We start from the raw sequence: 24,877 nt of genomic DNA, 5'->3' as shown, positions 1-24,877 counted from the left end.
TGTGCTGACTGCCTACTGAACTAGTTTGCTGACTCCCTTACTAGTGTGCTGACTCCCTTACTAGTGTGTTGAGTACTGAACTGTGTGTGATTTGACTACTGAACTAGTCCGCTGACTGCCGAGCTAGTGCGCTGACTGCCGAGCTAGTGCGCTGACTACCGAGCTAGTGCGCTGACTACCGAACTAGTGCGCTGACTACCGAACTAGTGCGCTGACTACCGAACTAGTGCACTGACTCCCTTACTAGTGTGCTGACTCCCTTACTAGTGTGTTGACTACTGAACTGGTGTGATGACTACCGAACTAGTGTGCTGACTGCTGAACTAGTGCGCTGACTACTGAAAGAGGGAGCTGACTACTGAACTAGGGAGCTGACGGAGAGATTTAGTTTGGGTTTATTTTGCTCTCTGTTCATTGTTCTCTTCATCTCAAACAGAGAAAGTCCTGCTGAAGCGATTGAGATCCTCGTGACACACAGATACTGAACTAGTGTGCTGACTACTGAACTAGGGAGCTGACGGGAGAGATTTAGTTTGGGTTTATTTTGCTCTCTGTTCATTGTTCTCTTCATCTCAAACAGAGAAATTCCTGCTGAAGCGATTGAGATCCTCATGACACACTGATATAAAGATGGTGTTTATTAAAGAGGAGAGCAAAGACTTCAGGATTGAAGAAGTGTTCAGTCTGAAACAAGAAGAGACTGAGGAACAAACAGGTTGGTTTTCTTCCTCAAAGATTAACTCAATCATTGGTTCCAGTTCACGCCATCCAATGTTCATTCCAGAATTACACATATAGACATAGGGCCTATAGTTTGTCTTCATTATGGTGCCATATACAGTTTCTGGTGTTTCATTTTTAATTTTATTGTATTAAATTTAAGTATTGTCGAATAGTGTTGTCCATGTAAATGAAATAACAGAATTTGTGAAGTGATAGAAGTAGCCTAAACAAAATAAGTAGTTTGAGTAACAATAAATACAATTTGTTTTAGATAACAAAAAAAGAAGTAGCCTAATGTTACTTAATTATGAAATAGCATCTAACAAAACATTTACTTTGCCTAAAGCAAACCATGTAATGTTTTTTTATTTTTTATTCTCAAAAGCATTCACTTGGGGCTGGATGATATGGCTAAAATTCATATTACAATATATTTCTTAATTTTGGTTGATGTGATATAATTCAGATTTCAATATAAAGAAATGCTAACTCAGGAAAACTAACTTTTTCAAGTCTATGAAACCTCCTCCTGTGAAACTATTTTGTATTTTTGTGATGTTTTGTGGTGTTTTAGAGGGGTTGAGAAGATGAAAAATTAAAAAAAATGCTAACTCAGGAACACTAACTTTATGCATCAAGTATTTTAAAATGTACACAGTGTTTGTTGATTTTTATGTAATAAAAAATTACATATGTACCATTTTATTTTTTATTTATTTATTTATTTATACAAAAGTTAAGACCGCATGTACATGAAAATGTCAAAAGGTGTTACTGCCAAAGAATGAGAAAAATTAAATATTTTATCCACCTAGATGTAATGCAAGCTTACTCATAGAATTAAATGCTAAATTTTAAAATGTCACATGAAAAATTTTTTTAATAGTTATGTCTAAATGTAAATTTGAATGCGTTTTTGCAATATTTGTGGTTGTACATATGCTGAAAACACCTAATTTCTAAATCTTTGACAAATTGTGTAAAAAATGTTAAAAACCATATTATGTTAAAATATATTACATTTTATTCCACATTAATTTTTCTGTATAAAATTATACTAGAAAAATACTGGTTACGCCAACTGACACAAACCAGTAACACCACCTGACCATGTTGCTTTTACAGCCAAAGGCCACTGTTTGTTAAAAAAATTGACACTGAAAATCAAGTATGACTGACAACAAGTACAGCTGAAGTGCTTTTTTTTCCAATGCTGGAAAATAAATAAATCTGGCAACAATAAATCATCATAGAGATGAACGGTGAACTCATGTTTCGTATTGTAATCACAGTTAAGAAACATTATCTGACAAGAAATCATCATAGTGATGAACGGTGAACTCATGTTTAGTATTGTAATTAGTGTCTCGTATTGTTATTTGAGTTGAGATAATATATGTGTTAAGAGTGAACTCATGTTTCATTTTGTAATTTTAATTTACGTAATGTACTTTCGTATTGTATTGTGGCATCTATTGGGGGAAAAGGATCTGTTATATCACATTAATTATAAAATATCAGAAACGTAATGAATTTTATCTTAGAGATGTAAATTGTAATCTCTGCCCAATATTTTTATCACTGAATTTATGTTCAAATGTAGTCACCCACTTTCTTCTGCTACATTATCAAATCATGTATGTAAATATTACGTTATATTAAATAATACAATATATTGCGTAAAGGGAAAGTTCACCCAATAAATGAAAATAACCCCATGATCCCCCTCCACCTTTAAGCCATTTCAAGTTTGTGTATGACACTCTTCTTTAAAATGAATACAATTGGAGTTTAATGTGTATGTTCAGTAGTCCAATAAACTGCGTCCATCCATCATAAAACAGTGCTCCAGATGGATCCGGGGGTATGTGTATGAAAGGCTCCTGAAGCAAATAAATGTGCATTTTTTTATATATATATATAAAAAAAAAAAATTCCGTGTTTACAACTTTATGAACCATAATCCACTAGTTTTAATATCTGCCATACTTGCATTCACTAGAGAGTGGTGTTGTTCATCCACTTGAACGGCACTCTCTCGTCAATGTGTTGTACAACAGTTAGCGGAGATTTAGGATTATGGTTTATAAAGTTTTACATATGGATATTTTGGTTACAAAAGTGCATAGATTCACTTCAAGAGCCTTTTATTATTAACCCACTGAGCTGTCTGGAGCACTTTTTTTCTCTAAATGGATGGATGGATGCAGTTTATTTCACTTCTATTGGACTATTGAATATCACCCATTCACTGCCATTATAAAGCTTGGAAGAGCCAGGGCATTTTAACATTGCTCTTTCAGACGAATACAATGAATACAATCGGTGTTAAGTCATATGCACCTTGGATGGATTGAAGGGGAGTTAATCAGGTGATAATTTTCCATTTTTTGGGTGAACTATCCTTTTTAAAATTTTTAAATGAATGGTATAGAAATATGCATTAAAGCTAAACATTTCAAAAACATTAATGTGATGTGACAATTATTTTATCCTAGACTTACAGAGCTTTGATAATAAAACTTTAGATGAAAGCAACACTTTAAAAGTAAAAACAACAACAATAAAATAGTTCCATATAGTAGGTTAGTTTATATTACATCTTTAATCAGCATCATAAGCTAGTGATATTTGACTAAATTGGCTCCTAACAGAAAGGCTTGTAATTGGAGTCAAATGGTGTAACCGGTTACATCACTTGACATTTCAGTTTAAAATAAAAAAATATGACAGGCATTATCATGGACACCTATGTAAGTACACAGCCTTGGTGGGAATATTTCAACTGTAATTTTTTAAAGTTATACTCATTTTTATAATAATGATGAATTATGAATCATACCATTTGACATGTACTGTATACCTCAGAATACCTGACCAGACCCTAGAAATGTCAAATTATCTCACATTTTAAAGAGAGTTACTAATCTTGCCATGTCAGCAGTTAGTATCACCAGAGGTCCTTCTCTGTGATATAATTTCCTGTCACATGATCTTCTTTCAAAATATTAACAAAATGAATTACACCACCTTGACACTTCAGGAATTTGACTGGCTCACATGATTCCTCAAATTAATCTAAAAGATCTATAAATTTTAACATTTATTAGACTTTAAAAATAACTTCTAATTTAAGTGAACGTAAAACAATCTTAACATAAACCCCCATTATAATAAATGCCATATTTAGCTAGGCTACCTGTGTCCCTCAGCAGAAATATACAGCAAATTGAACAAAAAGTTATCAAAAACTGAATTCTAAAAAACTAAATACTGATGAATCCTTTAAAGCTATAAAATTGATTTCCTCTTTTTTTATTTTATTCTTGATGAACAGACATCACAGCAGCTGGTTATTAGATTGTTTGACTGGCGCTGCTGAATGTGACGTGGATCTGACAAGCATTGTTTTTTCTCTCAACTCTCTTTACCTTTTCTGACCCACTTCAGGTCTTAAACTAAAAGTCTCTTCCATTGAACTTACGAGTTGAATCGGGTGTGTTAGATGAGTGAGACCATGGTGGGCTGCTCCAGGACAGTTTGGAAAAACCATTTCAGAGACATGTTCTTAAATGTGACTCACTTGTAACATATTTTACATTTACATTTATGCACTTAGCAGATGCTTTTATCCAAAGCGATTTACAGTGCATTCACGGGTATTCATTTTATTATATATCAGTATGTGTGTTCCCCTGGGAATTGAACTCACAACCTTTTGCACTGCTAACGCAATGCTCTATCTCTGAGCCACAGGAAAAACACATATTACATGCAAAGGATGCACAGTGTTTTAAGGCAGCTTTAATCTCCTTTTTGGTTACTTAATGCCTTAACTGACCACGACAGTGCATGCACGTAGTTTCTTTTGTGATTTGATATGAAATGATACAGACTACAGCGAGTGCCGACAACCTTTGTGCAATTGAAGATCACGCGCTGCAAGCACAGTACTGTTTTTTCCTGCCGCTGAAGTGGAGCGCACGTCTACAGTTTGATGTAGGCATAAAGATGTTTTGCGACTGAATAATCCAGTACTTATTAAGAAAAAAGAGAAGTCGAGTAGTGTGGCCAATCCTAGGCTTAGCCCCTGCATTAACGGCATTAAATAATTTTTTTTTTTTTTTTAAATTGGCTGCGTAAAACACTCAAATTTTGACACCACTGATTAATTATTATATTCCAATTTGTTTTTGCTTCAAAATTCACCGGTGTGAGTATAATTTAGACTGAAACACTACATCAACTAAAAAGAGGACTGAGTCATCAGCTTTTTTTTTCTTGTAGTTTGTACACTGAACCTGTGTTGGAGCTCTTAATTTTGAACTCTCAAAGTGCACCAGATAGATCTATATAACTTTAAAATGTACAAAATTTTCTTATGAGGGCATGCCCCTGGACCCCCCCAGAAGCACCAAGGTCAACCTACCACAGTCTCACAAAATCCTTTGGGAAACACTGATTAGTCCTTTACAAACCCGATTCCAAAAAAGCTGGGACACTGTACAAATTGTGAATAAAAACAGAATGCAATGATGTGGAAGTTTCAAATTTCAATATTAAGTCTTCTTTATGGCATATTTCTCTTTATGATGCGCCAAATGTTGTCTATGGGTGAAAGATCTGGACTGCAGGTGGGCCATTTCAGTACCCGAATCCTTCTTCTACGCAGCCATGATGTTGTAATTGATGCAGTATGTGGTCTGGCATTGTCATGTTGCAAAACGCAAGGTCTTCCCTGAAAGAGACGACGTCTGGATGGGGAGCATATGTTGTTCTAGAACTTTTGGATATACTTTCAGCATTGATGGTGCCTTTCCAGATGTGTAAGCTGATCCAGATGTCCCATGCCACACGCACTCATGCAACCCCATACCATCAGAGATGCAGGCTTCTGAACTGAGCGCTGATAACAACTTGGGTTGTCCTTGTCCTCTTTAGTCCGGATGACATGGCGTCTCAGTTTTCCAAAAAGAACTTCAAAATTTGATTCGTCTGACCACAGAACAGTTTTCCACTTTGCCACAGTCCATTTTAAATGAGCCTTGGCCCAGAGAAAACGCCTGCGCTTCTGGATCATGTTTAGGTATGGCTTCTTTTTTGACTTATAGAGTTCTAGCCAGCAACGGCGAATGGGCACGGTGGATTGTGTTCACCGACAATGTTTTTCTGGAAGTATTCCTGAGCCCATGTTGTGATTTCCATTACAGTAGCATTCCTGTATGTGATGCAGTGCCGTCTAAGGGACTGAAGATCACGGGCATCCAGTATGGTTTTTCCGGCCTTGACCCTTACACACAGAGATTGTTCCAGATTCTCAGAATTTTTGGATGATATTATGCACTGTAGATGATGATAACTTCAAACTCTTTGCAATTTTTCTCTGAGAAACTCCTTACTGATATTGCTCCACTATGTTTTCACCGCAGCATTGGGGGAATTGGTGATCCTCTGCCCATCTTGACTTCTGAGAGACCCTGCCACTCTGAGAGGCTATTTTTATACCCAATCATGTTGCCAATTGACCTAATAAGTTGCAAATTGGTCCTCCAGCTGTTCCTTTCCCAACTTTTTTGGAATGTGTAGCTCTCATGAAATCCAAAATGAGCCAATATTTGGCATGACATTTCAAAATGTCTCACTTTCAACATTTGATATGTTATCTATATTCTATTGTAAATATAATATAAGTTCATGAGATTTGTAAATTATTCCATTTCTTTTTACTCACAATTTGTACAGTGTCCCAACTTTTTAGGGCCTCCCGAGCAACGATGCTGCAAGGACCCTCTTGGAATTGCTTCGCTTTATTATTCTTCTTCTTCGCGCTTCTTTCTTCTTCTCCAAAATGAATCACATTTTTTTTTAGGGCTTAAACATGCTCCAAAACTCACGAAACTTGACACACGCTTTCAGAATTTATGCAGTGAAGCAGAACATTACTGTAACTCAAGCATACAATGTCCAATCTGCCTCAAGCTTCACAAGTCACGTTGATTAGAGTCCTGGCCTGAAGACATCTACATCCTCGGGTATGCACTTTTAGCAAACAAAAAAAATATGCCATTGTTGTGCTAAAACATGCTAGAAATATTCCGAAAAAATGCTAACAACATTAACTAAGTGCTAAAGCATGCTATTAATAATATGAAACAGGAAGTTGTTGTAACTCAGGCAAGCAATGTCCGATCTGCCCCAATCTTCATACGTTTGATAGGTGTTATGCCCTGACCAAACACCCATTCCCAAATTCAGTTATAGTCATAGCGCCACCTGCTTGTAACAAGAAGTGACATGGTTAACACTGTAATGGACTCCTAGGAACATTTTAAAAAGCATCAACAAGTGTTAACTAGGCTGGCAAAATTCTAGATGCATGCTAAAATATGCTAGCAACACTTAGCTAAGTGTTATATAAAAGCATGGCTATTAATGCAGTGAAGCAGAACATTACTGTAACTCGTGCATACAATGTCCAATCTGCCTCAAGCTTCATCAGTTTGATTAGAGTCCTGGCCTGAAGATATCTACATGCTCATATTTGGTTATAGTTATAGCGCACCTACTGGCAACAGGAAGTGACATGTTTTACACTTATGCACTATTAGCAACACAGTAAAATGTGCCATTGTGTGCTAATCATGCTAGAAATATTCTCAAACATGCTAGCAACACTTACTAAGTGCTAAAGGATGCTATTAACACTATGAAACAGGAAGTTGTTGTAACTCATGCATACAATGCCCAATCTGCCCCAAACTGCACACGTTTTGTAAGAGTCCTGGCCTGAACGCATCTAAAGGCCAATATTCAGTTATAATTATAGTGCCACCTGCTGGCAACAGCTTTTGTGGGAGTCCTGGCCTGAACGCATCCATGAAATGTCTGATCTGCCCTAAACTTCACATGTTTTGATAAGATTCCTGGTATCAACAGATCTTAAGGCCAATATTTCAGTTATAATCATACCGCCCCCTGCTGGCGACAGGAAATTACTTTTACACTAACTTAAACACGCAATGTCTGATCTGCCCGAACTTTGCATGTTTGGTAAGAGTCCTGGCCTGAAGACATTTACATGCCGATCTTCAGTTATAATCATAGCGCCACCTGTTGGCAGCAGGAAATATGAACCGGGTGGTGGTGACAGTTCAGTTAAGGGCTGCAAGATATAGCCTCCCCTACCAACGTATGATCAAACACAACTTATCGCACTATAGGGTGGATTTTCAAATCATGCGTTGGTGTTGAAAGCCGCCCAGGATGCAATATTGCAACTTACAGTTCAGTCTAGGGCGACGATATATCCTAAATTCAAACTGAGATATCCTTAGGGTGATTTTCCAAATTGATTAAAGTCCGCGACCTCACATGCGATGCGTGTTTTGAAGCACGGGTGCGCACGAGTTGTAATTACAGTGAGGGTCTCAGAGCAACTTCATTATTAAAAAGGTTCAATCGGTCCGCATTAGAGAAAAAACTCGCTCACTTCAATGCGCTGTATTCTGCATGAGATTGCATACACCAGAAAATTCTAATGTTACGGAAATGGTTTCAGGTAGGCTATGTTCATTCATTTCTATCGTCTGTTTGAACTGCACTCGTTTCGTTTTCGTTCGGGAAACGGTCTGTAAAATGCATTTCACATGTATGTGGGGTGAGAAGGGCATAAAACGCAGGAGGTAATTGTAACACTACAAGATTTAAACATTTCCACATAAAATTTTGCAATATTTCCTTGACATATCATCTCTATAGAGAAAAAAAAATGTGCCAAAGTTCAAAACTCTTTTGAAGATATTTCTGACCATTTGATTAACCATTGCAAAAGTAAATTTCTGACTGAAGTAAAATTTGTCATCTCATTTTTTAGTGTTATTTAAAATGAGTCGCATCTGTTTTATTATTTTTACCTATTTCACAATATTTAATCTCCAAACTGTTGTTAGATAGTTCTGCTTTACTTCTTATGCTTTCCTAAAAAAGTGTTGGATTGTGCACCGCTCTCCCTTACACACACACACACACACACACACACACAGAAGGACCATGAATGCATTTCTGCGCTGGAACCCCCACGATGAGTTTAACAACACGCAGCACAGATTACAGTTCACTGGAGTGAGCCTGTTTCACGTTTTTTTATGGATGTTTCCATCCTTTTTTAACATCTGTAAACAAAGAAATTTAAACTTAAATATTTGTACACTCAAATAAAATGGTTATTTTTATTAAATACTTAATTTCTGGCATATCAAACTTTTAATTAAGATTGGCTTTAAAATAATGTCAATTGTTTTTTTTTTTTGTTTTTTTATCTCATATATTTTGGTGGGTAGTGAAATAGATTATACTTGTCTAGGTGGGGTCGTGGAATGGAAAAGTTTGGGAACCCTGCTTACTTAGTGCACACTCCCTAACTCAAATAAAAAAGTAAATTCTCAGTGAAAATATTAAATTCAGTAACTCACTTAATACCCAGTGCACTGATATAATCAAATTATAAGTCTTACAGTGAATTTTTCCCAAACAGAAGGTATAAAGTAACACTTCACTGTCGTGAGAACTGTAACAGTAAAATGGTAATATGATATACAGAACAGCAATACAATAAACAGAATATAAACACAACGGTGGGCCCACTCACACACATAAACCACCCTCGCATGCCACCCTGATGCAGACCGGTGTCGCTGCTTGTGTGCGTGGGGCATTTTAAACTACAAATTGGCCCTCTTTATTCTTCAGTAAGCAAAGTAAAACCAGTAGAATGTACCTGCGTTCTTTAAGCAGTCACAATACTCTCCTCGTGCTCATCAACACAGTCCTCCACCGTCCGTCCCACGAGGCCGGAGGAACACCCAACACTCCCGGTGGCTGGGTGCAGTATCTGGTAGCATCTCATAACATCCCTTGATGTCAGAGGAACTTTGAGTGCTTCCGGTGACTTGAAAGGTCTATCTTATTCCTCAGTTACGTCCCAAGACCCGTAATGCGCATTGCGTGAAGTTCAATAGTGCAGTATAGTCTGGCAGGCCTCAATGTCTTCCAACCCCATGAACAGTTTCAATAAACAAATAGTTAACACACAGTCTGCGTCAACTGTGATACTTAACACACAAACGATCTACTATAAATGAGTATAACACATTTTGCATTTTATAAAAGTTAGATTTTTTATCGGTGAACCCAACCCTTCAGGCAACCCTTCCTGCTGCTCTTCTTCTCTAGATGGATCTATTAATTGACCAATAAAATCAGTCCCTCACCTGTGAGAGGGCAGGTCTTAAACAAATATTCCACCCAGTCAACTAAAATAAATCAAACATGACAGCGAAAACCATTTTTTCTTGCAAGTGCACATCAACCAAACATTAGTGTTTCGCGAAGGGTCTCTTAAAGGGGAACACATGTAAACAAAACAGTATACATATTTGAATGTAAAACCCTTAACAGAACAGTGTTTATATAATTATTACAATTAATGGTAAAATTAATGTTTGGAAGTGTAAACTGAAATTTCCTACTTTAGTGTGTAAACTTTCACACTACAGCAAAAGATGGAAAACTAACTGACTTAAAAACCATTTTTAGCTACTGAAATACTAGTGGCCTAATCATTTTGGCCACCACCGTAAGTCAAGACTGAAAAGTTTTTACTTGTGCATTCTCTCACTAAAAGATGCATCAAATAATTCAGTGCAAAGCTCATTACTTCATGCAGGGTTTCACCATTTTATTTATAACCATTTAGTTACATTGTGGAATTTTGCAGCAAGACAGAAATTTAATATTTTAATTCCAAGTTAATTCCGTATATAAAAATAGAAATATACAAATAAAAAGACATGGCTATGAAGGTGCCATAATCAGATATGGCACACATTCAGCTGTGTGTGTGAGCGTAGTCCTTAATTTCAAACAGATACCTATTTTCTTATGCGCTCTTAAAATGCAGGGCTATTTTAAAGCTTTCCTCCACAAAGCACAAAAATACTGTCTAACTTTCATGACTTCTTAGGTGTATCTATCAGGTGTAATGTCAAATGTATTACATTGATCACAAGTTAACAGGCCTTTTCTCCAGAGTGAATATGCTGGGGGATTTTTTAAATTGCTTCTTTTGGTAAACCTCGTCACAGTCGCACGCTTATTTTCCAGATATGATCTCGAAAGGCCTCTCTCGCAGTGTGAACGTCCTCTGTGAGTCTTCAGGTTCCTCTGACTTGAGAAACACTTGATGGCATAATGGTTCTCCCCTGAGTGAAATCTCGTGTGGGTTTCTTCATGATTCCACACATATTTCATGTGAATCTTAAGATTATTTGTGAGAAGCTCTTCCCACAGGCTTCTCTCAAGTGTGTTGTTTTTTAATGTGAGCATTTAGGCTACGTTTATTCCTGAAACTCTTTTCACACTGAGCACATTTACAGCATTTCTCTGCCGAATGAGTCTTCATGTGGTAATTAAGTCTCATCTTACGTATGAAACCCTTTCCACACTGATCACATTTGAAGGGTTTCTTTCCAGTGTGCCTGAGCTTGTGACACTCAAGGCTAAATTCTGTTGTGAGGGTCTTTCCACAACGATCACATGTGAACACATTCTGTCCAGTGTGAACTCTCATGTGGTAATCAATGATCACATCATGTGTGAAACTCTTCCCACAATACTTGCAAGAGTAAGGCTTCTCTTGAGTGTGTACTCTCATGTGGATTTTAAGGTTTTGTTTTGCAGGGAAACTCTTTCCACACTGTTCACATGTATAAGGTTTCTCTCCAGTGTGAATGCTCATGTGGGAACGAAGGGTGCTTTTCTGTGTATAACTCTTTCCACACAGCTTACAGGTGAAAGGCTTCTCTCCCGAGTGAGTTCTCATGTGCTTTTTAAGGTTTGATTTTTGCGCAAAACTGTTTCCACACTGCTGGCAGGTAAAAGGCTTCTCTCCCGTGTGAGTTCTCATGTGATATTTAAGGGATACTTTTTGAGTGAAACTGTTTCCACACTGCTGGCAGGTAAAAGGCTTCTCTCCCGTGTGAGTTCTCATGTGACTTTTGAGGGATCCTTGTTGAGTGAAGTTTTTTCCACACTGTTGGCAGGTGAATGGTCTCTCTCCAGTGTGAACTCTCATGTGCGTTTGAAGATTTTGTTTTTCTCTGAAACTCCTTCCACAGTGATGGCAGGTGAAACGGTTGTTAGATTTGGTTTTCTGAGCTCTTTTGCAAAGCTCTTTCCACACTGTTGGCAGGGGAATGGTTGTAAAGAAGCCGTTTTAGTCTGTGTGGCTTTTCCACCAGTTATGAAATCATGGTGTTTCTTGGCCTAAAGCAAAAAACAGATAAATACAAGTTAACCCCAGTTTAAAGCCACGAAGCAAAAAATGTGAAAAGCAACATGAAAGTATTTAAGACCGGGTCACACCAAGCCGCATTCAAAGAACTAGCAGCGACAAAAGCTGACTGTGTTGTCTCCTTGCGTCGCCAGTGTGCGTTCTGCGTGAGAGGAATTATCTGTCTGTATCAGCAGTTATCAATACCTATATATTCATCATTCAAAAGGAGAAAACGAAACAAAGATATACATTTTTTTGGCATCTGCTTAGGATCATCAGCCAGGTTTCCATCCAAAGTTGTGAATTTAACTTGTGCGTATAATTGGAATATTGCATAGAACATTTGCAAACAAGCACAGTTTCCATCCAACAAGTCAAAGAAAACAAAAATCGTCACTTTCTGATGAAACTGGCACTATAAATCAATAAGAAAAGTAGGAGATGCTGCTGAATACAATAGTTTTCATATATAATAAAGCAAGCTTACAACAAAACACAATGAATGTGGTCATTGTAAGACAGTCGTGTAAGAAAATTCTCGGAGGCAATTATACAGAAATACTTTGATGACAGATTTGGTTCGGGCATTTACAAATGACCATAACAATATTTCATATGCTCTACTGCCTATTGTTACCTTATCTTGTTAGGGTTACACCTGTTTTAGATCGTTACTCACCCTTTATATTCCCCTCTTGTTTTCTGTCCTGTGCCAGATCGAATATCTGCTCTGCTGAGTTAACCTGGCTCTTGTCTCTGTTGACTGATCTTGTTCCTGCAGCTGTCTAGACTAGTCTTGTTTGGTTTCCTTTGCATTTATTTTACACCTCTTTGATATTAGGGGTTTTCTTTTTATTTAGTTCAGTTCTATCTAGTTCCTTGTTTTTGAGCCTCTGCCTTTTTGTTTAGTTGTTTTCAGCCCCATGATGTCAGACAGCTCGTGGCTGCTTGCTCGGTTTGCGCCCAGAACAAGACTTCTAACAAGCCTCCTATTGGTCTGCTGCGGCCTTTGCCTATCCCCACCCACCCTTGGTCCTATATTGCCCTGGACTTTGTTACTGGCCTCCCTCCTCCAGTGGCAATACCGTGATTTTTGACAGTTGTGGACCGCTTTTCAAAGGCAGCACACTTTATTCCCCTACCTAAATTGCCCTCTGCCAAGGAAACTGGTGGTAGTCGATCACATCTTCAGGATTCATGGTCTTCCCAAAGACTTGGTCTCTGACAGGGGGGCCCAGTTTGTTTCCCATTTTTGGAAAGGACTTCTGTTATCTGATCAGTGCTTCTGTGAGTCTGGACGTCCGGATTTCATCCGCAGACCAATGGGCAGTCCAAGCGAGCTAACCAGGATTTGGAGCGGATGCTCCACTGTCTGGTATCACACAATCCCACTTCCTGGAGCCAGCAGCTCACCTGGGGAGGGTATGCCCATAATACACTTCCTGTGGCAGCCACTGGTATGTCCCCTTTTCAAAGTTCTATTGGTTATCAGCCTCCTCTGTTTGCTTCACAGGAACCTGATGCCATGGTTGCCCTCTGCCAAGTCCTTTGTCCAGAGGTGCATGGAAATGGGAAAGAGCCAGGAAGGCGCTAATTCAGGCGGGGAGACTTGCCAAGATGGCAGCTGATCGTTGTCGGACTCCTGCACGCAAGTATGTCTGTGGGCAGAGGACATGGCTTTCCATTAAGGACCTGCCCCTTAAGGTGCCAACACTCAAGCTGGCACCCAGGTTCTTAGGGCCATGCCGTATTACTAAAGTCTTAAGTCCAGTAGCGGTGCGGCTAAGGCTCCCATCTTTCTTTGCTTATGTCCACCCTGTCTTTCACGTGTCTCGTATCAAGTCCCCCACCCCGTCTCATTGACGGTTCCCCAGTGTTTTCTGTTAGGAGGCCGTTGGATGCCAGAAGGAGTAATAGGGGATACCAGTACCTTGTGGACTGGGAAGGGTATAGTCCTGAGGAGAGGTGCTGGGTGCCGTCTCGGAATATCTTGGACCATTCCTTGATTATTTCCACTGCCGACAGGCCTCCTCTGTTCCGAGAGCACCCGGGGTCACTCCTGGAGGTGGGGGTACTGTCAAGGCGCCGACATGATCTAGGTTTGTTTGTCGTGTTCTGGTCTGTCTGGAGCAAATGGCAATCAGTTGGTTTTTTTGCCATGTGCTCTATTGCCTAGTGTTACCCTGCCCCTGTGGTTACTTTATTATCTCGTTAGGGTTACACCTGTTTTAGATCGTTACTCACCCTTTATATTCCCCTCTTGTTTTCTGTCCTGTGCCAGATCGAATCTCTGCTCTGCTGAGTTAAACGGACTCTTGTCTCTGTTGTTTGATCTTTTTTTCTGCAGGTGTCTAGCCTAGTCTTGTTTGGTTTCCTTTGCATTTATTTTATACCTTTTGATATTACGGGTTTTCTTTTGATTTAGTTCCGTTCTATGTAGTTCCTTGTTTTTGAGCTCCTGCCTTTTTGTTTAGTTTTTTTCCCCTACTTTTTATATTTTTTTTGCAAATTAAGGCAGTTTTATTTAAAATTCAGCATTTCCACCACTCGTTTCTGATGCAATAATTCAAAATGCTCATAAAAGCAGGGTGATGACAGCTATTGATGATTGTTTAGACTTCATGTCTTAAGAGACCATTTTAGCCTTTTTACAGTACCCTCCATAAGTATTGGAACAGTAAAGAGACAAAATTGTTCTGTTTGCTGTGGAGTCAAGAGATCTGTAAATATGATTAAAAGATGAATATGAAACAAAACTACAGAATGTCACATTTTATTATTGGGTGTTTAAACAGCTAAGAAGATCAGCACTTTTAGAGTTTCAGCTCCCTATCTGATGTAAGCATAAGTATTGGTTGCCTCACAGGTCTTTTAAGTGTTCAGCTGTGTACTGTTGCATTAATTCTTCAGATATAAAAAGCAGGGAATGTGTCTTATCAGTTATATCCATTGCTTCTGCATTCCAAGTCTTGCATTCGATGATGACACACACAAACCAGGCTGAAGACGAGGAAGCAGACTCTGAAAGAAAAGCAAGCAATTTGGATGCTAAAAGAAAAGAGGAAGTCAATTCAAGAAAGGCAAGATTCTTCAAAAATGTGAGCCAGTAGAGTTTTGGAACGGAGTTGATGGACCGATGAAACAAAGATTAACATTTATCTAAGTGACTGGAAAGCAAAAGTGTGGAGAAAAAAAGGGAACTGTCTCTAGAACAGGACCTCTTCATTTTAATGATGGCTTAATGTATGATGGCAGTAGCAGAATGAATTTGGAAGGGTACAAATCATCTTGGCTACCAATATTCAAGAAAATGCCACAAAACTCATTAGAAAGCACTTATATTGGATCAGGACAATAACCCAAAACCAGTTCATTCAAGGACTTTGTCAGGGCAAATTAAAGTCTTAGATTGCCCAAATCAATCTCCAGATTTAAATCCGATTGAACATTAATTTCACCAGCTGAAGAGGAGACTAAAGACAGAAACTCCCCAAAACAAGCAACAGTTGGAATTGGCTGCATTACAGGTTGGAGAATTTTGAAGCATAAGACCAAGAGTCTGGTGATGTCTATGGGCTGCAGACTCACTGTTCTGATTGCATGCAAGGGATCTGCAACTAAATATTAGCTTTTAATCTTTTACATCTGCCTTTAATTCAACTGTTCCCATACTTATGCTCACATCGAATAGTGGGATGAATTCTAAAAGTGCTGTCCATTTTATTTGGTAAAACATGTCTGTGTCGAAAGACCTAATAATAAAATGTGACATTCTGTAGTCTTGTCACATATTCATCTTTTAATCATATTTGCAAATGTCTTGACTCCACAGCAGAGAAAGCAATTTTGTCTTTACTGTTCCAATGCTTATGGAGGGCACTGTAGATTTGCATGTAAATTACAGACCTGGCCCCACTGGCTACATTTATATGGGTTCTAAATTTCAAATGGGTTTTCTCCCACTATCCAGAAGATACTAAATAGGTCAAGACTTTGGTTATTTGTTCACACTCAACATCAGGCTCTAGATGCCTTGATGGCTCCACACAAACAATACACAATGCACACACACACAAAGACATTTTCTTTGAGACATAGTTAAGGTGTTATAAAATGTATATGCATGTGTTGTATGTATGTTCCCTAGTATATTAGCCTAGTTACAACTCTGTATGGGTATTAGTTAAACTCTAAATGCTTTGTATCTAGGTGAATGAATGTACCTCTACTTTAATATCTTCTAACCTTTGTGGTATCAAAACAATGCATCGTACTGTTTTTACTAGACTTCGGGTAAAACTGCACAAATTTTAATCCATGCGTTCATGACCTCAAGTTTAGTTTATTGTAATGCTCTATTGAGTGGTTGTTCTGCATGCTTAATAAACAACCTCCAGCTAGTCCAAAATGCAGCAGCTAGAGTTCTTACTAGAACCAGAAAGTATGGCCATATTAGCCCGGTTCTGTCAACACTGCACTGGCTCCCTATCAAACATCGTATAGATGTTAAAATCTTGCTTATTACTTATAAAGCCCTGAATAGTTTAGCACCTCAGTATTTGAGCAAGCTCTTATTGCATTATAGTCCTTCACATCTGCTACAATCTCAAAACTCTGGCCATTTGATAATACCTAGAATATCAAAATCAACTGCGGGCGGCAGATCCTTTTCCTATTTAGAGCCCAAACTCTGGAACAATCTACCTAACATTGTTCAGGAGGCAGACACATGCTGGACATTGTAAATCTAGATTAAAGACCCATCTTTAACCTGACTTACATATAACATATTAATACGCTTATATTCAAATCCGTTAAAGGATTTTTAGGCTGCATTAATTAGGTCAACCGGAACCAGGAACACTTCCCATAACAAACAATGTACTTCTTACATTGTTAGAAGAATGGCATCTGTTAATATTAGTCCGTTTCTTTCTTATTCCATGGTCACCATAGCCACCAAATAAAGTCCTTATCCAGATCAGATGATGGATCAGCACATAGAAGTGACCTCTACAGCCCTGAATGTCAGCTGAGACCAGGACAACTAGATGAGCCCCAAAGACAGATCCCCAGGGAAGACCTCGTCTCTAGACGGCCACCGGGAAAAGACCACCGGAACCAGATGAGTCCTCTGCACAATCTCACTTTGTTGCAAACTAGAATTAAACTGCTGGTCTCGTCTGGCCAGAAGAGAATGGCACACTATTTCCCTTTTTTAATACTGTAAAGCTGCTTTGACACAATCTGCATTGGAAAACAAAACCCATAAATAATGGTGAGCATAATGGTGGCAATTCCACCAATGATGGGTGTGACTGGAAGGGAGGTTAAAGGTTCCTAATCCAAACCACTCTTTGCTCAAACCTTCTTCTTGAGAAGACATTCTCCAGGACTCTTCAAGACTCTCCTCTTGAGTTTGACTTTCTGGCAGTTTTACCATCAAAAAACTTTGTCGATTTGATCTCTCTGATCTCCAGAAGAACCAGACAAAGGCATCCAGCTCACTTCTAACAAACTCATCAAGAACCTCTGTCTTCTACTGCATCCAGATTCTTGTCACAGCAACAAAGCCAATGCAAGTAACCGTTCCAACTCTTTAGATGCTTGTCTAAGTTTGGGCCCCTTTGATAAAGGTGATTCTCATTAGGTTTTGGTTAATGGATGTTAACCCTCAGGGGTCGAAGCCCGCACTATTGTGGTCTGTATAAGGTATCATTTGAAACTGCAAAGGGTCTACATTTATTTGTATATAGTCATAATAACAACTACAAAACCATGTGCTTTTTTAGAACAAAGTAAATATACCAGGCGCAGTCTCTGCTCAATTACATGCTGAATATATGTATAGAAAGCTTGAAATATCCTGTTGAAAACAAATATTCTCTGATAAAGTAATCCATATGAAATGAATGGAACGTCAAGTTCTTCCCATCTCAGCTCATATTTAATGTGATCACGCCCACAAGCTACTTTCGCTTTTGATATTACAATTGTAAATGCCCACATCACCTCCATAAACAAACGTGAAAATTGAAGTTCATCTCGGATGGATTACGGTTCGTTTTTGGAAGACACACTAAGAGGAATAAGCCAGGATTCACCTCTGAAGAAAAACACGATAAGATGTCTGGTTTTATCCAGCAGAGAAGACCAGGTACATGAGATTTGTGTTAGTAGTTATTGGCCAGGTACACACTGTAAGTTGCATGAGTGACAACTGCATTTAACATTTTGGCATCTTGCGGGAGTGAAGAAGAATTTGGTCTCTGCCATTTTTTGAATAAAGACTCTTTCTGTCCGTCATTTTAACTAAACTACCGCTGATAGAGGTGCTGTGTTTTGTTTACGCTCGGGAGACCGCTTTAGAAAGTCTTGCATGTTGTTTGGTTGTGGTTGTCCATACCTGTATTTTTTGGGAGTTAATGCGGTTATCGAATGTGGTTGTTACTCCCTATTTTGGTGAATTATGTGTGTACATATCACGATTAAGGAGTAAAAGGTGAACTGACAACCGAATTTATCTGCAGTGCGTATGTGGCAATTGTGACGTAACTTGTACACTTTTAACTAACACTAGAAAACGGGATCATATAACACCTGTGTTGGCATCTTTGCATTGGCTGCCTGTAAAATATCGAATACAATACAAGTTGTTGATGTTTGTGTATAAAGCTCTGCATGATCAGGCTCCTAAATACATAAGATATATGCTGGTCCCTTACCAATCTCATTGGAGTGGAGATCACGATTTTTCTGTTGCGGCTCCAACACTTTGGAATGCTCTGCCATTATCTGTAAAATCCTCATCAGGCATGGACATTTTTAAAAAGGACTTGAAGACTTACTTGTTTTGGAAAATGTCTTGTGTCAATAATGTCAGGACATGTCAAAACTTATTCAGGGTCTCAAAACCCCTTCAGACCCCATAGGGTTAAAGGGACAGTTTACCCAAAAATGAAAATTCTGTCATTAAATACTCACTCTCATGTCGTTCCAAACCCATAATACCTATATTCGGAACACAAATATTTTTGATGCATTCTGAGAGCTCTCTGACCCTCCCATAGACAGCACGGGTCCATATACGATCAAGGCTCAGAAATTTAGCAAAGAGATCATAAAAATAGTCCATGTGACATCAGGGGTTCAAATGCAATTTTACAAAGATGATGATAATAATAATAATAATAATAATAATAATAATAATAATAATCCATTTTATTTCATGGCGCCTTTCAGAACACCCAAGGTCACCTTACAAGCAATATACAGGTCACTGCATAAGACAAAACACACAACAAAGAAACAGCATATACATATAAAGTGCATTTAAGTCTCAAAACATGTTATAAAAAATCCTGTATAAAAAGATATGTCTTAAGACACATTTTAAAGTCAACAAGCACTCGCTATTGCGAACATCGAGGGGAAGAGAGTTCCATAGGTGGGGGGCAACATAACTAAAAGATCTGCCACCCATGGTAGTAATCCGAGGTACCACAAGAGAAATTGAAGATAAAGATCTAAGTGCACGTGAAGGAGTGTAAACCTGGAGAAGCTGAGTAAGGTATTGTGGTGCAAGATTATGAAGTGCCTTATAAGTGAGTAGCAAGATTTTGAATTCACCTATATTTTACTGGAAGCCAGTGCAATTGCTGGAGAACAAGAGAAATGTGATCAGTATAAGGTGTTCTAGAGAGAACACGAGCTGCAGAATTCTGAACCAATTGAAGCTTATGCAGCAATTTGGAGGGAATACCTGTGAGAAGAGCATTGCCGTAGTCTATACGTGAGGTAACTACTGTGTGATTGAGAACTGCAGTATTATTATTTGAAAGAAAGGGACGGAGACGATTAATATTGTGCAAATGGAAGTATGCAATCCGTGTGATATTATTAATTTGAGCTTTAAAAGATAATGTGCTATCCATGATGACACCCAAACTTTTAACCTGACAGGAAGGACAGATTGCAGTATTGTCAATGTGTAAAGAGAAACAATTAAATTTAGACACAATAGATCTAGTGCCAACAAGCAGAGCCTCAGTTTTATTGCCATTTACCTTCAAGACGTTCGCTGAAAGCCAGTCTTTAATTTGAGCTAAACAGCTTGACAAAGATGGCGGAGGAAAACAACCGGTGGGTTTGGCAGACAGGTAAAGTTGGGTGTCATCCGCATAATAGTGAAAATTAATACCATATTTCCTTAAAATATAAAACCAAGAGGGAGCATATACAGGTCCTTCTCAAAAAATTAGCATATTGTGAAAAAGTTCATTATTTTCCATAATGTAATGATAAAAATTAAACTTTCATATATTTTGATTCATTGCACACCAACTGAAATATTTCAGGTCTTTAATTGTTTTAATACTGATGATTTTGGCATACAGCTCATGAAAACCCAAAATTCCAAAAATCTCCAAAAATCTCCAAAAATTAGCATATCATGAAAAGGTTCTCTAAACGAGCTATTTACCTAATCATCTGAATCAACTAATTAACTCTAAACACCTGCAAAAGATTCCTGAGGCTTTTAAAAACTCCCAGCCTGGTTCATTACTCAAAACCGCAATCATGGGTAAGACTGCCGACCTGACACCCTCAAGCGAGAGGGTAAGACACAGAAAGAAATTTTTAAATGAATAGGCTGTTCCCAGAGTGCTGTATCAAGGCACCTCAGTGGGAAGTCTGTGGGAAGGAAAAAGTGTGGCAAAAAAACGCTGCACAACCGGACAACGCTGCACAAGCTGTGACCGGACCCTGAGGAAGATTGTGGGGAAGGACCGATTCCAGACCTTGGGGGACCTGCGGAAGCAGTGGACTGAGTCTGGAATAGAAATCATCCAGAGCCACCGTGCACAGGCGTGTGCTTTTTAACCAGAAACAGCGGCAGAAGCGCCTGACCTGGGCTACAGAGAAGCAGCACTGGACTGTTGCTCAGTGGTCCAAAGTACTTTTTTCGGATGAAAGCAAATTTTGCATGTCATTCGGAAATCAAGGTGCCAGAGTCTGGAGGAAGACTGGGGAGAAGGAAATGCCAAAATGCCTGAAGTCCAGTGTCAAGTACCCACAGTCAGTGATGGTCTGGGGTGCCATGTCAGCTGCTGGTGTTGGTCCACTGTGTTTTATCAAGGGCAGGGTCAATGCAGCTAGCTATCAGGAGATTTTGGAGCACTTCATGCTTCCATCTGCTGAAAAGCTTTATGGAGATGAAGATTTCGTTTTTCAGCACGACCTGGCACCTGCTCACAGTGCCAAAACCACTGGTAAATGGTTTACTGACCATGGTATTACTGTGCTCAATTGGCCTGCCAACTCTCCTGACCTGAACCCATAGAGAATCTGTGGGATATTGTGAAGAGAAAGTTGAAAGACGCAAGACCCAACACTAAGGATGAGCTTAAGGCCACTATCGAAGCATCCTGGGCCTCCATAACACCTCAGCAGTGCCACAGGCTGATTGCCTCCATGCCACGCCGCATTGAAGCAGTCATTTCTGCAAAAGGATTCCCGACCAAGTATTGAGTGCATAACTGAACATAATTATTTGAAGGTTGACTTTTTTTGTATTAAAAACACTTTTCTTTTATTGGTCAGATGAAATATGCTAATTTTTGAGATAGGAATTTTGGGTTTTCATGAGCTGTATGCCAAAATCATCAGTATTAAAACAATAAAAGACCTGAAATATTTCAGTTGGTGTGCAATGAATCTAAAATATATGAAAGTTTAATTTTTATCATTACATTATGGAAAAATAATGAACTTTTTCACAATATGCTAATTTTTTGAGAAGGACATATATATATATATATATATTATATATATATATATATATATATATATATATATATATATATAATTATGGAAAATAATGAACTTTTTGACAATATGCTAATTTTTTGAGAAGGACCTGTATATATATATATAAAAAAAATGAAAAGAAGCGGGCCCATTTTAGATGAATGGGGTGAATGTGTGGTGATTGTTGTTATTTAAACCAAGACAGAGCAGTGCCAGTAATACCAGTGGAAACGAATCTGTCAAGAAGTATGTTGTGAGAGACAGTATCAAAGGCAGCGCTCAAGTCAAGAAGGACAAGTATAGTAAAAAGCCCAGAGTCAGCTGCCAACAGTAGATCATTAGTTATTCTGACAATAGCAGTCTCAGTGCTGCGGGGGGGACGAAAACCAGATTGGAATTGTACATACAAGTTATTATTGGACAGATGTTCATGAATTTGAATTGCAGTACACTTTTCAACTGCCTTAGAGCTAAATGGTAAATTTGAAATTGGACGAAAATTTTCAAAATTAAATGGATCACACCCTGGTTTCTTAAGTATGGATGTAATAATAGCAGATTTAAGAAATGGAGATACAAAACCAGAACCAAGTGAAGCATGAACAATTTTAGTAATCAACTGCAAAAGGGCTGGTAAACAGCTTTTACTAAAGGAGTTGGTAGAGGGTCTAAATGACAAGTCGAAGATTTAGATTTAAATATCAGACCCACTACCTCTGAAATAGTTGGTAGTGTAAAGTTAGAGAAAATAGAGTGGGGAGGTGTGTGAGTGATAGACTGACAGGAGTCATTGTGAAGAGTACCAGTAAGTAATTGCTGATGTACGTTTTCACCTTAGATGTAAAAAAAGTCAAAATGCAATCACATAAGTCAGTGGAATACATATCAGATGGCAAAGAATCAGGTGGTTTCAGAATATTGTTTACCACCAAGAAAGAGACCTAGAGTTCCCATTGCTAGCTCCAATTACGCTGGAGTAGTAATCGGATTTAGCTTTAGTCAGTGCATTTTTATAATTTTGAATATGTTCAGCATACATTTCTTTATGAACAGTAAGGCCAGACCTGACATACAGCCGCTCTAACCTACGGCCTTTAGTTTTAAGTTCACGCAGTTCAGGTGTAAAACCAAGGAGCTGAATGTACAAATGAAACAGTTCAAGGTTTTCAAAGGTGCGAATTAATCTAAAATCATGTTCAGTCCATCATCGTAATATTTTACTAGTTCATCAACAGTAGAGAAATCAGATTTACTTTAGGAGATGGCAAGTTCATCAGCAAAAGTAGGCAAATCAATGTTCTTAATATTCCGAAATGTAATCGGGCGACACAGGTTTACCTTAAAAATTGCCAGTTTGGCACAAAATGACACCAGAAAGTGATCTGATCAAAGCTACTTTTTGTGTGCAAAAAAAAAAAACAACCTTTATTCATTCTTCTCCACGTCACCCTATAGTGCCATTTTGGAGAGTATCACATAAGTAAACAACTGCTGTTCTGTGTCAACAGCACCGTAACACGGATAAGCAGTTTTTGTTGTTTAAGCTTTGATCTGAACAAAGATGTATGCTTTGATTGTCTGGCTGACAATATCCAGCAGCTTCACACAGCCATTGAAGAGGAGTGGACCAACAGTCCAGAGGCCACAATAAACAACCTGATCAACTCTATGCGAAGGAGATGTGTTGCTCTGCGTGAGGCAAATGGTGGTCACACCAGATACGGATTGGTTTTTGGGCCCCCTCCGGACACCCAATATAGTAAAACTGCACATTTTAGAGTGGCCTTTTGTTGTGGCCAGCCTAAGGCACACCTGTGCAATAATCATGCTGTCTAATCAGCATCTTGATATGCCACACCTGTGAGGTGGGTGGATTATCTCGGCAAAGGAGAAGTGCTCACTGACACAGATATAGACAAATTTGTGAACAATATTTGAGAGAAATAGGCCTTTTGTGTACATAGAAAAAAATGGCTTAGATTTTTGAGTTCAGCTCATGAAAAATGGGGGCAAAAACAAAAGTGCTGCGTTTATAATTTTGTTCAGTGTATGTGATTATATTTTCCTAGTTTTCCTGGTACCCTTTAATACAAACTCGATTCCAAAAAAGTTGGGACACTGTACATATTGTGAGTAAAAAAGGAATGGAATAATATACAAATCTCATGAACTTATATTTTATTCACAATAGAATATAGATAACATATCAAAAGTTGAAAGTGAGACATTTTTAAATGGCATGCCAAATATTGGCTCATTTTGGATTTCTTGAGAGATGGACATTCCAAAAAAGTTGGGACAGGAAACAATAAGAGGCCAGAAAAGTTAAATGTACATATAAGGAACAGCTGGAGGACCAATTTGCAACTTATTAGGTCAATTGACAACTTGATTGGGTATAAAAGAGCCTCTCAGAGTGGCAGTGTCTCTCAGAGGTCAAGATGGGCAGAAAATCACCAATTCCCCCAATGCTGCGGCGGAAAAATAGTGGAGGAGCAATATCAGAAAGGAGTTTCTCAGAGAAAAATGGCAAAGAGTCTGAAGTTATCATCATCTACAGTGCATAATATCATCCAAAGATTCAGAGAATCTGGAACAATCTCTGTGCGTAAGGGTCAAGGCCGGAAAACCATACTGGATGGCCGTGATCTTCGTGCCCTTTGATGGCTCTGCATCACATACAGGAATGCTACTGTAATGGAAATCACAACATGGGCTCAGGAATACTTCCAGAAAAACATTGTCAGTGAACACAATCCACCGTGCCATTCGCCGTTGCCGGACCCTAAAACTCTATAAGTCAAAAAAGAAGCCATATCTAAACATGATCCAGAAGCGCAGGCGTTTTCTCTGGGCCAAGGCTCATTTAAAATGGACTGTGGCAAAGTGGAAAACTTTTCTGTGGTCAGACGAATCAAAATTTGAAGTTCTTTTTGGAAAAACTGGGACGCCATGTCATCCGGACTAAAGAGGACAAGGTCAACCCAAGTTGTTATCAGCGCTCAGTTCAGA

The 24,877-nt window shown here is 38.6% G+C and overlaps 2 protein-coding genes across 2 annotated transcripts in view; one reads left to right on the top strand and one right to left on the bottom strand.

The window, feature by feature from the left end:
• Positions 1 to 234: 234 nt before the first annotated feature.
• The window catches only part of LOC122136623 (gastrula zinc finger protein XlCGF8.2DB-like), a 210,312-nt gene continuing 185,669 nt past the window's right edge, over positions 235 to 24,877 (top strand). The window contains exon 1 of the mRNA XM_042721006.1: positions 235 to 715. Within this exon, the coding sequence (XP_042576940.1) occupies positions 631 to 715 (85 nt within the window). The 5' untranslated portion in view covers positions 235 to 630. The remainder of the gene's footprint in view (positions 716 to 24,877) is intronic.
• On the bottom strand, positions 10,960 to 11,941 carry LOC109096754 (gastrula zinc finger protein XlCGF49.1-like). The gene has a single exon (XM_042721009.1). The coding sequence runs from the start codon at positions 11,852 to 11,854 to the stop codon at positions 11,078 to 11,080; it is 777 nt and encodes a 258-aa protein (XP_042576943.1). The 5' UTR covers positions 11,855 to 11,941; the 3' UTR covers positions 10,960 to 11,077.

This window comes from Cyprinus carpio, chromosome B3 (assembly GCF_018340385.1).
Source record: "Cyprinus carpio isolate SPL01 chromosome B3, ASM1834038v1, whole genome shotgun sequence".
NCBI lineage: Eukaryota > Metazoa > Chordata > Actinopteri > Cypriniformes > Cyprinidae > Cyprinus > Cyprinus carpio.
Note: the sequence above shows the minus strand (reverse complement) of the source record. Positions and strands in the feature narration are given on the sequence as shown.

What these genes read in the sequence shown, in the direction of transcription:
- LOC109096754 (XM_042721009.1), bottom strand. Translation starts at nt 11,854, where the DNA reads ATGAGAGTTCACACTGGAGAGAGACCATTCACCTGCCAACAGTGTGGA.